The 15858-nt window shown below is 43.4% G+C and overlaps 1 protein-coding gene across 4 annotated transcripts in view; it reads right to left on the bottom strand.

Moving 5' to 3' along the window:
• Adam9 (ADAM metallopeptidase domain 9) overlaps positions 1-15858 on the bottom strand; it is a 79099-nt gene that overhangs the window by 33175 nt on the left and 30066 nt on the right. For all 4 annotated transcript variants that reach the window (XM_063275248.1, XM_039094403.2, XM_063275249.1 and 1 more), the window contains 3 exons: positions 6186-6357; positions 3688-3780; positions 2645-2840 (listed from right to left, as the gene is read on the bottom strand). In XM_063275248.1, the coding sequence (XP_063131318.1) occupies positions 2645-2840; positions 3688-3780; positions 6186-6357 (461 nt within the window). The remainder of the gene's footprint in view (positions 1-2644; positions 2841-3687; positions 3781-6185; positions 6358-15858) is intronic.

Raw genomic sequence — 15858 nt, 5'->3', positions numbered from 1 at the left:
TCTCTCACCCCCTCGCCATGTGATGTAAGACATACTTGACTCTGAACTTGTAAGAGCGCTCTGAGATGAGGCTGATATGGGTGCTTTAAACAACCAATTTCATATTCGAACAGAACAAACCACAACCAGGAGGAGGGAATTTTCCCCAACAGACACCAAGCTGAGACACCTGTAATGTTCCTACTACTAGAACCGACCTGGGACACCAGCTCCTCCTGGGTCCTGATGTGTGTGTGTGTGTGTGTGTGTGTGTGTGTGTGTGTGTGTCCTGATGTGTGTGTATGTGTGTGTGTGTGTGTGTGTGTGTGTGTGTGTGTGTGTGTGTGTGTCCCAGTATCTGAGAGTCTCTAGAGAGCATAAACAAGTAAAAACTGAAGACAAGGGGCTGGAGAGATGGCTCAGCGGTTAAGAGCACCCGACTGCTCTTCCAGAGGTCATGAGTTCAATTCCCAGCAACCACATGGTGGCTCACAACCATCTGTAAAGAGATCCGATGCCCTCTTCTGGTCTGAAGACAGCTACAGTGTATATAATAAATAAATAAATCAAAAAAAAAAAAAAAACTGAAGACAAACAGAGACATTCTGTTTAGAGTTCTTTAAACAGATTGAAATCAGTAGAACAGCTGATGCCTTTATCCACTTCAAGACAATATCAGAATAGACACTGTTTGCAATTTTGCAAATTACTTTGCAATAATGGTAAGTATTAAGCAAACTCATTGAAAGGGGACAGATCTAGAGGAAGGAAGTCAGACAGGGAGGGAGAGAGGGGGAAGGAAGGAAAAAGGGAGAATGAGGATCTTTCATTCTAGAGAAAGAAGATGGTAGGAAATCTATTGTACCTTACTATGCAGCTGAGAGAATAGCATTAACATGGCCGCTATGCAATGTGGCCAGCACTGCTGTGAACACTACAATTATCCTACAATGAGGAAAGAAGACTAGAAAATGATCATGTGTATGTACATGAGCAGTCAGGGTTGAATGAAGAGTGAAAATTAATTAGCATCCATAAAAATAAAACCAGTAGGGGCTGGAGAGATGGGTCAGTGGTTAGGCACACTTGTTGCTCTTGCAGAGGACCTGGGTTTGATTCCCAGCACCCACATGGTGGTTCACAACCATCTGTATCTCTAGTTCCTAGGAATCCAATGCCTTCTTCCGACTTCCAAAGGCACTAGGCCTGCACATGGTACACATGCATACTTGCAGGCAAAACCCAAACGCATAAAATAAATCTAAAAGAATAAAAACAGTAATAGCACTACAAAAAGCTATCTAAAGACCTGGGTTGGCGAACATGGTAACCCAGACCCAGCACTTGGAAGGCTGAGACAGGGGATTGTGATTCAAGGCCAGCTGGACAAACATAGCAAGACCCTGTCTCAAATATAAATGAATAAATACACATATAAATACTTAGAATAAGTAATAAAAGATCAGCTACAAAAGTAAGTTATTATTCAAAGGATGAAAGTATGGAGCAGCAATTGACTTTAATTTTCACTTTTGTTCACCTTTTGATCCACAGAACACTTTTCATAAAGATGAGAAGTTTAAAGAAAACAAAACCCTGAGAGCTTAAGCTACAACCTCATCAGCACAGCAACTGAAACTAGCAGCTGGGAAGATGGCTTAGCAGGTGACATGTTTTGTCACACAAGTGCTAGGAACTGAGTTCAAATCCCCAGAGCCTACATAAAACAGTTCGTATCTATAAGTCCAGTACTCCTGGGAAGAAAGAGAGGCAACGACAGAAGGATACCAAACGCTCAAGGGTCAACGAGCCTGCATCCACACTTACACACACTAAGACACATGAACTCCCGTGCATAAAGACATACTTCATACATACACAAATGAGAAACTAATCAGGGTCCACTTAACTAGTGAATACCCTAATATACTGTGATAGAAATGTATCAATAATCATAAGGACATTTCTAAATGTTAAAGCTATACAGCCAGCCTTTATCAAAACAAGAAACCTGGAGGGTGAGGACACAGCAAAGCAAGTGTGCTTGCCTAGTGTATGTGAGGTGCTAGGTGCAGTCCTCAGTGCCTAAACCTCTGTGTATGTGCATATACGTATACACTGTGTGTGACGTTTGAATATGCTTGGCCCAAGAAGCGGCACTATCAGGAGGTGTGGCCTTGGGGTAGGTGTGGCCTTGTTGGGGGAAGTATGTCATTGTGGGTATGGCTTTAAGGCCCTTATTCTAGGTCCCTAGAAGCTAGTCTTTTGTTTGCCTTCAGAACAAGATGTAGAACTCTCAGCTCCTTCTCTAGCACCATGTCTGCCTGGGTGCTGTCATGCTTCCTGCCATGATAATGGACTGAACCTCTGAACCTGTCAGCCAGCCCCAATTAAATATTGTCTCATATAAGGATTTTTGGTCATAGTGTGTTTTCACAGCAATGAAAACCCTAAGATGCTGTGTGTTATACAAAGCGGAAAGAGGGAGAGGGACCACACAAAACATGAACTGATTCACCAAATTAGACATAAAAATTCCTGACCATGACTACTACAGGAGGAGGGAGAATAGAGATACAAGAACCTCATCAATGTTTGCTTCCTTCTTTAAAAACTTAACACAAACAGACGATAAAATCAAATCGATTGCTTATAAATATCTTACTTGAACCAAAGATGACCTGGCACTGAGCGTCATAATACTGGCACACGCCATTGTAACAGTAGGCTTTGCTATTCCAACAAGGATAGCCGTTCTGAATGAAGACATCGGGTGGGCAGAACTGAGAGGAGCCATTGCAGTACTCAGGGACATCACACTCACTGGTCTTCCCTCTGCACATAGAGCCTCCTGGAAGGAACTAAGGTAATGAGATTCAAGTTAGACAGGAATATCAGGAGAATCTCCACAAAGCCATCAGATTTGTACCACAGTGCATACATAAAGGTTCCAACCACAAACATTAACCCACCCAACACAACATGAAGAAAGCCCAAACCATCAATTCATACATATTATAAAACGAAAAGCAAACCTCATAAGTAGCCAAAGGAAACGCAAATCAAATGCAAACACAAGAAGCGCTGCAGAAGAAGTGTGATAAGGAGGACAACAGCACTCCTGGAATCAGTGTTCACAGGATGAACGAGTTTGGGGACGGGGAGATGGCCAACATGGCCGAGCATGGGAGAGGAGGCCAGAAACGCACTGCAGTCAGGGAGCCAGTCAGGGCGGCAGGCTGAGAGCTCCAGGTTCTGTGCTGGGATCAGAGCCACAAGCCACCATGGTTATTGGTTTGGGGTAGAGGGGTGTCTCTGAAGGGTTCTGGGGATCTAATTCAGATCCTTTTAATCAGTTAACTACCAACCCTAATTTTCTGCAGTCTATACTCTGGTATCCTTTAATTTTCCCAAGCAGATATATGTTACTTGAAAAGGAGAATCAAGACAATGGAAGATGGAAACATAGCCCTTGGCAGAGTGTTTACCTGTAAGCACGGAGCCGCCGCAGCCTTAGGTTTACTCCCCAGCACCCAAACCAACTAACTCAGTAGGCCCCGTCATAAAGAGGGCCGTTTAAATGCACAGAAGTGGGATGAAATATAAAATGACCATATGATAAGAATAGTATGTAGAGATCTCAGAGGGTGCAATTCCAGAGATCCATTTTCCTTCTCTGATTTGCTCCTGATAGGGAGAAGTCCTTGCCTGGCAATCTTTACAACAGTCGCCATATGCACACTCAGCAAATGACTTGAGCTTACAAGTGCTTCCTTCACAGCATGGATCCAACTCACATTCCTGCAAACAGAAAATGACCACTGATAAATAAATGAGTAGCAGCATTAATAAAGCTCTTTTTCTGCTTTTTTTCTTTTTCTATGATTTCACTCTGACCTAGTGTCGCCTCCTCTCTCCTAGCTGTCCTTTAGGACACACCAATCTCCCCCCACCGGACTCCCCAGGCACCCTCCTTCCCAGGGGCATACATAAAATAATTAATTTAAAAAATTAATAATAAAAAAAGACACTGGTCTCTAGTGCAAGTACTTAAGTCCCAACGTATTTCACAAGGCAGCTGGAAATTCCATAATAAAATACCAAAGACTGAGGACTTAAGAAGGGACATTTATTTTCTCCCAGTTCTGGAAGGTAGAAAAGCAAGGTGATAGTTCTCACAGAGAACTCCAGGCACCCTGCCCTCTCCTGCTGGCTGACAGACTCAGCCAATCTCTTAGTTGGCACTGGAGAGAACACTTCTAAAGACAGCGATCCTAGAGAACCTCAGCTCCATCCCCGGTGCTCACTTAATCTTGTTTCCTCAGAGACCCCATTGCCAAATGCAGTATCACCGCAGGTTACAGCTTTGACACATGAATCCTGAGGGACCACAGAGAAGTACAGATCCACTGAGGCCTTTCTCTCCCTGCTCAGGGCCTTTTCTCTGGATAGGCAAACTACTGCTTTTCTTACAGGTAGGAGGTGAGGACTGGCCTCAGTGCCCTCTACATGCTAAGCACACATGCTAAGCACACACTATACTATGCAGCATTTTCCTTGTTTCTGTCACCATGCTCTGCTCCATGACACATTTTTACTCCAGCCTCCCACCCCCAGACACCTATATGAATATAGCAATCTTAACGTCCCACAAACGTATCATAACTTTGTAAGCTATCACTGTTAGGGGAGACTGGCAGAGGAGTAAATGGAGTTCTATGCACTATTCTGCAACCTCTTGTCTGCCTACAATTATTTCAAAGTAAAGTTCTAAAATTAACTTCTCTTCTTAATTAACATGTAATAAATGTACATATCTATGAGACAATGTAATATTCATATAGTCAGGCACATTAATCAAATCAGGGTCATTATCATTTCTATCACATAGCAAAAATGATAACTAATGAACTACAACCTACACTTCCACACAGTCGCATGTGTGTGTGCACGTGCACACACACACACACCACTAGGTCAAGTTGGCTCATGGACCTAAATGTAAAGTCTAAAACTATAAAACTCCCACAGGAGCATCTGTACAAAGTGGGAGTAGACAAAGCAACAGCCATAAAAGGAAAAAATGACAAATGGCTTTCATCAGAATCAAAGCTGTGTGCTTCTAAGACTGTACACTACTGAAGAACTATTAAGATGACATTTACAAATCAAGTTTCTAACAAATGATATATATCTAAGATAAAGACGATAGGAGTCAGCAGAAAATACCACAATTTTCTACATAAAGCTAAAGAGCTGAACATGGACCACAAGACACACACATGGCAAGTACGTGCCCAGAAGTCTTCCCCACAGCCTTAGACACCAGGGACATGTGCAGAGAAAAGGCAAGGAAATGGGTGGGTTGCAAAGACAGCATGGGGAAGGTCAGAGAGGAGAGGGAGGGAATGGGAGATATACACACTGAGGGTATTTGAGAAAGGCATACAGGATATACTGTTGTATGCTTACCTAAAGTTACACATAGCATTTATGTGTTATAAATGTTTAAATGAAGTGACAACTCTTGAGGTGATAATGGTTCCTCCAAGAGCCATAAACTACCTAACAAAGCCCAGCTCTAAGCATGAGACACTTCCTCTCTAGTTGTTGGTCAGGAGACTCCAAAGGGCTTAAGAGAAGTCGTGGAATACATCGATCACATAAGACAAGGAAGCAATTTTCTCTTAAGATACGAGGCAGGCAAGGAAAAACAGTGAGAATAACACAGTGGATCTTACATCTGAACAAGTATGTCCCAGAGCTGATGGCAGCCCAAGGGGAGGAGGGTCAATGGGCATACTGAGAGGAAGGTGGCTGGGCAGCAGTGACAATGCAGGTGGACACAGCTGGGGGCCATGCAGGTAGGGAGCCACAGGTGAAAGACACACGTGCTTAGAGGAGGAAGTGCAGACGCTGAGGATGCCGGAGGATGAACCAGCTGTGGTTCACTTAGTAAATGAGTCCAACTTAACAAGTATGTCTTTAATAGCAGACCAGACTGCAGAGCACGAAAAGGAACTGAACAATTGTGTAATGCCAATAATAAATAATCCAATGAAAATAAAAGATGGATTGGTAAAATTTAAAAGAAGGGACCATCGTGCTTGCCTGAAGTCACAGAGTCATGACCAGGCCTGTGACACAAGAGCAAGCCTCATTTTACCACAAAAGCTCAGAGTCGCTCCTCTGAAGCCGTGACTGACCTTTGGTGTGCCACAGTCACACTCCTCCCCGGGGTCCACCAGCTTGTTACCACAGGAGGGCGCGCTGTAGGCCTCGTCAGGCTTCGGGATGTTGAGCAGGCAGCTTCCTCCCTTGTTCAAAGTTAATTTCTCAAAGTCCTCTGCACTGCAACTGCTGAAGTTCCTGGACCCTCTACAATGAACAGAGAAAGAGACCTCACATCACAGTCACTGCATACCTGAAAGTTCTTAGTCAGATCTTTAACCAATAAGAAGTAAAGACTGAAAAAAAAAAAAAAAAAAAAAAACAGAAAATCAAGAAAAGTAGGGGAAATGAGATCATCTATCTCTAATAAATATAGGAATCACTTACTAACCACATCGTTCACCATTAAAGCTACCCTGTGCTGTGCCCCCATGAGAATATCTTCCAAGCACATCACCTGTTAATACACTGAACCAAAATCAGAATCCCTTCAATCTACAGAGACCTTAAAATTTTACCTACTCTCATTCAGAATTGAGCTTCTCTAAAATGCAACACCTTAAATGCTGGAAGCTGCTGTGTCTTTCCTAATCCTGTTATCTGCCATATGACCCATTTGTCTTCCCTCCCCCAACTCATATACTGGGAACCATGAGAAAACCATAAATGGGTGATTCCGGACTGTCCACAGTCACGGTGTGGTTTGAATGAGAATGGCCCTTATCAGCTCATATATTTGAATAGTTTTTCTCTCTTTGTCTGTCTGTCTGTCTGTCTGTCTCTCTCTCTCTCTCTCTCTCTCTCTCTCTTTCTCTCTCTCTCTGTGCGTGTGTGGGTGTATGTGTGTGTCCCTCCGTCTCTGGCTTTCTGTCTCTGTCTGTGCTTGTGTCTCTGTCTCTCTTGGTATGTCTCTCTGTCTCCATCTGTCTGTCTGTCTCTATTTCTCTCTGTATCCCCCCCAAAATCTTATAAGTGAATATCCACCATAAACACCAAATGGAACACACAAATACTATTTGATAAACAGTGATATTTGTAATACTGTTTTTATCTGGGGTCAGTGACTTTATCCCTTGTAAAACTCTGTTACAGATTTCTATAAAGTATCCTTCCCTCATGTGATACTTTCTGTGCTGTTCAATAAACACAGAGCAAATCCTTTGTTAGGGACAAACATATGTGCACACACTTGTACACACACACACACACACACACACACACACACACACACACATTCAGACAGCCACACAAGGACAGAGACAGGGACATGTTCACAAGACAGCATTCAGGCAGACACAGATTTAGATTCATGCAATCTACATATAGACAGCAATGTAAGAAGACACCATGAAGTAGAGAATTCAAATCTGGGCTCACTCAGTAAAAAGGCATCTAAGAGAAATGTTTTGTTTGCTTTTCTTACTATGACACCACCCTAATACTGCTGACTCCAAATTTATTATTAAAGCATTCAACCAACCACATTCTGTTCCTGTGTGAGATATGTATGAGGAACACATGAGGAGCAGCCAGGACACGGAAGGAACATCTGAGCTCACAGGAGGTCTCCTCGGTGCACTTAACCCACATGTGTAATAATTACATGTTACCTGATGATCATCTTTTGGAAATTTGTAGAAAATATAACTATAAGCCAGGAATTGTTGACAAACCCATATCTGTTAAAATTTTACCTGGGATAGTCATCTACCTGTCTACCTACCAATCTCTCTACCTGCTAACCTAAACTTTGGGTATGATGTCATTGCTAAGGTCAGTATCAAGGAATTTCCCCAGATGGTTTTGTCTTGTGTGCCCAGGTCTTTTACCCATTTTGGCATCATGTGCACAAAACATAAAAATCTAATTTTATTCTTTAGTATGTGGGGAAAAGTCCTTCTTAGGAAGTATTTGCAAACCATATATTTGACAAAGGGTTAATAATTAAATGTATAAGGAAAAGTCAATATTAGAAAATACCTCAAAAATGAGAACATGGTCTTGAATACACAGTTTCAGATGGAGACCAGAAATGCCTAAGAGCTTACGTGAAGACGGTGGACAGCGTCACTAATCCCACGGAAATGCAAAGCATTTCCACAAACCATCATCCCTTGGCCCTGTTTGGTGGCTGTTACAAACCCTAAAAGGGAAGTCCAGGTAGGGCTGTGAACAAGAGCAAACCCAGCAGAAACAGCATGGTATTCCTAAAGAAATTAACCGACATATCAAAAGGCCCAGAAATCCATCCTCTGCTGCAAAGCCAAGAGATTCAAGGTCTCCATCATAAAGACATCTGGACTCTCTTGTCCAGCATTAGTCACTGAGCCCAACAGCCTGAACACTCATCAATGGATAAACGCACTACAGTATGTGTGCATTTCATTACACATGTGTGCTTCTACTGTGTGTTTGTGCATGCATATACATGTATGTACACATTTGTGCTTCACCCTCAGAAGAGGAGACCCACAGTCTGCCACAGGATGAACAAACCTCAGGGGTCTGTGTCTGGAAAATAAGTCAGACGCCAAAAAGAAAAATATCACACGATCTTGATCATACATGAAATTGTGAAAGAAAAGAAAAAGATTAGCAAAGGTTAGAAAGTAAGACAGCTGGAGGGAGCAAATGGGGAGATGGAGGTGAGAGGTGATGTCAACAGATGTGCAGGATTGACCATCGCAGAGGCCATGCACTACGTGAGCACAGACATCACCACTACAGAATACATGGGGGTTTTGCTACAGCAATAGGTTCTAGGCTCTTCTGACAAGGGAAGTCTGGGTAGCTGTGCAGGACAGTGGATAGCTAATCCGCCGACAACGGTAACGTTTCACCACCCATGTACAATGTAAACTGTCCCAGCACTCAGGAAGCTGAGCAAGACTGTCTCAAAAACAGTAAATATCTACTTCATCTTTTAATACAGAGTCTTATTGTGTAGCTCTGGTTGACTTAAACTTAAAGATCTACCTGTCTCTGCCTCCTGAGTACTGAAATTGAAGCCATATGCCAACCCTATCCAGCCACATTACAGATTTTAATTACATATAAATTACAGATTTTAAGTTACCTATATATATAAATATAATGTACATAGAATACCTGTGTTATCTATAATATACATGTATGTGTCATATAATGTATGCATATATACCATGTATCATTTGTCCACTATGTACATGTATCTATAACTGATAACATATATGTAATGATAGGCATGCATATACAAACACATATAATAAAAAAATAATGCAAAGGCGAAACTGACTTGTGGGGAAGGAAATTCTCCCACAAGTTCTGGACAATAGAACCCGGTTTGCATTTCCCCACTACTCTTGAAGCTATCATGGGCCCCGCTGAGCCTATCACACGTGTACTCATCCACCAGCACACGCTGGATACCTGTGTGCATAAGGAGCTCTCCTCAGTTCAGTGGTCAGAGCCAGGAACATGGCAGAAACCCTTTCTGTAAAGTGAATGCAGCAGACTATAAACTTTGGTGGATAATTTAGTTGGAGTGAGAGAAGGTGGTGATAGTCTGGAGAAAAGGAAGCAAAGAATTCCAGGAGGCTGGGGGTAGGCAGGCCAAAGGACAGCCAGTCCAAAGACTTCATACATCATGACACTTCAGTCCAAACTGGAAACCTGGGGGAAGTGCATCACAGACAGAAAGAGAAGCATGGACAAACACTCTAAGGTGCAGTAGCATGTCCTAGGATTGACAAGGAAGCCAGTGGTCCTTCAGGGGAGTAGCAAAGGTGGAAGAGACCATGGTGAACTCTGACTCCCGAGTGAAACATCGTCACTGTGAATAGGCATGAGGCCAAACAAAGCACACGCCCTTTGACTCACATCAGCAGGCTCACCACTGCTGCTGTGCCAAACAGAAAGACTGAAACAGGGATCTCCCAGAATCCCCTCCTCAGACGATGAGTCAGAATGTCAGCCCTAGGATCCAGGAAGTGCATAAGAATAAAAGAGAAGTCAAGGTAGAGGAAACTTAGCCCCAGTGAACATGGGGACGTATGGAGATAACCAGGTGCGAAAAGGCTAGCCAGCAAGTAAAAGAGGCTTGCCATTGCTGATTTCCTCTCTCTGATTGTGGCTTCCATACAGCCCGTGGGTGGGAAGATGCTGTCTGTAGAATGTATTCATCAGACAACCATGGTAGCTACACCAGCGTGCGTTTATCCTACACACCAGTCCCTAACTGCAGCCTGCAGTGTCCAGCCATAGCAAAGGCTCCTGAAGAGGCTTCCTATTCAGCACTTGAACCCCATTTTTCTCATAAACAGTGTTTGGAAATGTGACCCTAGAGCAAGGTACAAAATAAAAAAATAAAAAAATAAAAAAAACAAAAATGGTTCCAACTATAAGAAATTAATATAGTGCTGAAAAATCTTAACAAAATCACAGGCATGTGTGGCTATTTATAGCAGATAGGAGCTGGGATTTAGAAACATGACCTACTGTAGGCCACCACAAATGCCATAAGAGGACTTTGAGGCAAGAGAGGAAGGATAATCCTCTATAACTGTCACAGGATGGCACACAGCAGAAAGGAAGGTTTCTCCACCCTCTGCCTGTTACTCTAGATGATACAAGAATTGAGATTTAAAACATCTCCCCCCCCTCCCTGTCACTCAGTGAGTGCTGAAGTTACTCCAAAATGAATTGGCAATGAAGGAGGTGGCCTACCAGGACAAAGATGGTGCTTGTTTCTGTGAACAATCCAGACTTGAGCAGAACATGTCTTCCTCATGACCATCCTAGTCTCAAAGGCTTATGACTAAGGAATCCAGGAAGGAGACTAAAGTGCAGGAGAAGGGAGGCACTCACTATGGAGGAGGTGGGGCAGACTTAACAGAACAGGTGGGGGCCAAGGTTAGCCATGCTCCCACTCTCACAGCACCTAAGCACTCGACTTAGCACAGTTGCCTTTGGCACCCACCCCAGAGGGCGCTGGTCCAAATCTGGCCCTCCAGGACTGAACTGGAGTTGCAGACTGCACCTACTATCAACGCAGTCGCTCTATGACACATCTCAGATAAGAGCTCAAAACCCAGCCCACCAGTGAAGAAACGCTGACTGATGGGTACTAAGTCTAATGAACATTTATTATACTTTTCATAATTTGACTTTTTTTCATTTACTTTTCTGTATGTTAGGTGTGAATCCTCACTCCAGCACACACATCACTCAATGTTGTTGCTTAGTCGGCTGGGCTATCTGGATGTCCATCCACCCAGTCAACTACTGGGCACCCTAGTGTTTGTCTTGTGCACGGACCTCATGCTTCTTCTCTCACTTTCTCTTTCTCCCTTTCCTTCCTCTCTGCATACTTAACTATACCCGTCTACAACCTTCTGCAGTGGTGTGAAAGAGAGGCTCAGGGAGAGGACCTGTTTGGGAAGGATTGGGAGGTGTGTCACCGGGAGAAAGCTTCAAAAGCCTACACCAAGCTACACCCATAAAGTCTTACGAGGGCCCAAAATGTGCAGAACAAAGACAGCAACAACGAACATGCCAAAGCGAACACAGAGAAGCCCATGACGTCTCAGCCCTCCACAAAGAACTACACGGCGCTGAGAGAATCGGGGTGCATGGAAGTGGTCCTCCCTGGGAAAAGCACACCAAGCAATTGTCCAATGCCAAAATTATACATAGAAATAACATGATACAGAATGAACAGGGTATACTTAGGAATATAGATGTATATGCAATATAGACACATGCATGCAGTGTAACAATGAAAGGAGAAGTCATAAATTTGAAGGATTAAAAAACAGCATATGGAAGGGATTGGAGGGAGGAAGGAGAAGGGGAATTTGCTGTGATTATAATCTCACAAATAAAGATTAAAGAATGAGAAAAAAGGGCTGGAGAGATGGCTCAGTGGTTAAGAGCACCAACTGCTCTTCCCAAGGTCCTGAGTTCAAATCCCAGCAACCACATGGTGGCTCACAACCATCTGAAATGAGTCTGATGCGCTCTTCTGGTGTGTCTGAAGATAGCGACAGTGTAATCATAATATATAATAAATAAATAAAATATTTTAAAGAATGAGAAAAAATAGATATCAAACCAAAACTAGTCAGAAGGGATAAGAAGACTTTCGTGCTGATTAAGGAAACAACCTATCAGATTCCAAGAGCTTTATGAAAAAGTCATAAAGAGAACACAAAAGCATTGTGCTTGTGCAGTGGTACACGGCTGCTCGGAATGCTGACACAGGAGCAGCGTGAGTTCAAGGCAAGCCTGGTTCAGATGCTGGGTCTGAGCAAGGCTGGGGATACCTGGCAAGACTCTGGCTGAAAAACGGAGTCGTTCTTACAGTTCGCAAAAAACTAATATATCAGATTACATTCACTGGACAAATAAAATATAAGCAAAACTAAGAATCCAATGGATAGGTTTAACAGACTAAATATATATGATTAAAGGATCATTGAGTCGAAAGATAGTAAAGAAATTGCCCAGAAATAAACAGGACAGTAAGAGAGATGGCCACAGTGGAAATGCCGGGAGAGTCCTTACAGCCTCCCTTGCCCGTACTCTGGAAGCCTAGAGACGCTGACCCTGCAGAGGCATGGCTCCCACCTTTGCTCCCATACAGGTCACCTCAAGGTCTACACTAGAGCCAGGGGGTCTGAAAGCCTCACCTCTCCCATTAGCGCAGCACAGCCCTGCCAGCCTTTCGCTACAAAGGCATTCCTTTATTTCTCCTTTTCTGTCATTCGGATCTCAGGGCTTTGCACCTGCCTGCACACTGCAGATGGACTTAGCATCACTGCCTTTGTTCCTCCTCCTCAACCACCCGCCCGTGCCTGTCCTCTCTTGTTCCTGTGTCTTCATTCTCTCATTTAGCCCCGCCCCCTTACTTCTTACTTGTAACCTCCCAGGTTTTTTTTTTTTTTTTTTTGGTTCTTTTTTTTTTTTTTCGGAGCTGGGGACCGAACCCAGGGCCTTGTGCTTCCTAGGCAAGCGCTCTACCACTGAGCTAAATCCCCAACCCCAACCTCCCAGGTTTTTAACAGTGTCTAAAATCTGGGAATTCTAACAGCATCCCAACTTTCCCCTCCCAGCTATTTTACCAACCTGGAATTCCGGTTTTGAAGCTGATCTAATACTTGATCCTTGTCCTTAACCACCTTCCTCCCCTCCTTTCTCCTGACCTTACAAACTAAACCCTGAGCAAAGTCCGTGGTAACTTTGGTTGTTCATCCTTCCACAATTATTGAAGTCAGAGGGGCCACTATTATAAATGCACACACTAGCACTTGAATAGTGGCAATATTCAACATCGGTGGTTGTCCTGACAGTCAATACTCTCTCCAGGGCTAATATAGAATTTCTCCCAGGCACCCTGAGCTCCTGCACTGAGGAAGTATTTTCTTAACTATATGCTCAACTCTATATATCCAACTCCCACTTGAAGAATAGAAATATTTCAACTCAAAGAATAGAGCTGCTAAAAATAAGTGAACCAAGCAATAAAATAATCCCAGGTACACAAATCCCCATGCAGTAACATAATAAACATGAAAAATTCAAAACAGTAACTCCTCTGAAACTCTGCACTTGAATGATGGTGCCTGAGAGAGTTGGGAATGTGAAACCCCATAAAGAGAAATCAACAGAATGACTGCATATTTAAAGAGACAAAGGATGAAATAATAAAAGCAATGGATATCAGGAAAGAATTCAACCAAGAAGTAGAAATCCTGAAGGAAACGTCTCCGACATGCTGGAATAGAAAGCATATTAAGTCAAACGGGGAAACAACAGCAAAGCTTCCGGACAGTCTCAGAAGACAGGTGTAGGAACCGAAACACTCCACAAAGACAAAATCTACACAGGTAGGTAGCAGTGGGAATCCCAAATATACACATGTCACCGCACAGGGACACAGACAAGGGAGGAGAATCTTGTTCTGCAGGAATAAAAATGAAGGAGGAATGAATGGGAAGAAGGAAATTTGGAGAAATGAAAGGAAAGGGATAAATGTTGTAATTATGCTATAAATTCAAAAAATAACATTTAAAAAAAAAAGTGTGCCAAATAAGCCATGAGGAGCACTCCTCTGTGTCAGCTCCTGCCTCCAACTTCCCACCCTGATTTCCCTCAGTGATGGACTGTGGTATGGAATTGTAAGCCAAAATAAGCCCTTTCTTCCCATGGTCATGGTGTTTTATTACAGTAATAGAAACCCTAGCCAAGACAATCAGAGAGGCAAGTAAAAGAGATGCAAACAGGAAAGGAGAAAAAAATCAAAGAATTCCTTTTTGCAGATGTTATGCTTTTATGACAAGAGACCCTCAGGACTCCCTCTGGAAACTCTTTAAACTGATAATAAACCCTTTCAGTCAAGTAGCAGGATACAAAATAAGTATATAAAAATCAGCGGCCTTCATATATACCAGTAACAACCATACTGAGAAAAAAAATCAGGGAAACGATCTCATTAACAATAGCCTCGAAAAATAAAATACATTAGAATAACCCTAACCAGTGATGTGAAGTTGTCCATAATGAAAACTTTAAAACACTGAAGAAAGAAATTGAAACCCCTGGAAGATGAAACGCCCTCTCGTGCATGAATTGGAAGGATCATGCTGTGAAAATAGCCTGCCAAAATCAAGCTAGAGATTCAATGTGATCCCAAGCAAAGTTCCAGTGACAGAAACAGAAGTCAATCTTAAAAACCATGTGAAAGCACAAAAAATACCAGACAGTCAAAGCAATCCTTAGCAAAAAGAACACTTGTGGAGACTCAACATGCTTGACTTCAGGCTACACTGCAGAGCCACAGTAGTAAGAATCGCATAGGACAGACAAAAAAGCAGAATGGAGATTAATAGACAAGCCCAGGCACAGACTACAGACACAATAAGGCTGGCTGATTTTCTCCACATTGGAGAAAACATAGCATCTTCAACACATGGTGCTGGGGAAATTAAATTGCTACATGCAGAGGAAAGAAACCGAATCTTGTGTGGTTCAGGAGTCTGATGGAGGGTAGAGGAGAAGTGGCGGAAGGTAGAAGTCCCCCTGGGATAGCAGGCTGCTCAGGGCTGCTTGGCTTGGCCCAGGGGCCTCAGCCAGCAGGGAAGGTGGGTGGGGGAAGGAAAGCTAACCTTGTGGTTCAGGAGTCTCAGGTCTGATTTGGGGGGGGGGGGGCAGCAGGAAAATAGAGGTCCCCCTGGGATAGCAGGCTGGTCAAGATAACCTTAGCTGTGACCCGCTACACTGGGGATACCGAACCTGAAATGGCCAGCCTCCTGTAGCCGAGCAGGAACTCCAGTGGATAATAGAGAGACCAACCCACTCACCAAACTTTCAACCCAAAATGTATCCTGTGTGCAAGAAATCTAGGCCCAGGGGATGGAGCAGAGGCTGAGGGAATGGCCAACCAATAACCAGCCCAACTGGAGACCCATCCCATGGCAAGCACAGATCCCTGATGCTATTAATGAGGCTCTGCTGTTTACAGACAGGAACAAATTGTCCTGAGAGGCTCCACCCAGCAGCTGACTCAGAAAGATACAGACACCCACAGCCTAACAGTGGATGAAGCTTGGGGATTCTTATGGAAGAACAGAAGGAAGGACTGCAGGACCAAAGGGAATGGAAACTCCACAGGAAGACCAACAGAGTCAAGTAACCAGGACTCTTGGGGCTCTTAGAATCTGAACCACGAAC

This window comes from Rattus norvegicus, chromosome 16, assembly GCF_036323735.1.
Source record: "Rattus norvegicus strain BN/NHsdMcwi chromosome 16, GRCr8, whole genome shotgun sequence".
Taxonomy (NCBI): domain Eukaryota; kingdom Metazoa; phylum Chordata; class Mammalia; order Rodentia; family Muridae; genus Rattus; species Rattus norvegicus.
Note: the sequence above shows the minus strand (reverse complement) of the source record. Positions and strands in the feature narration are given on the sequence as shown.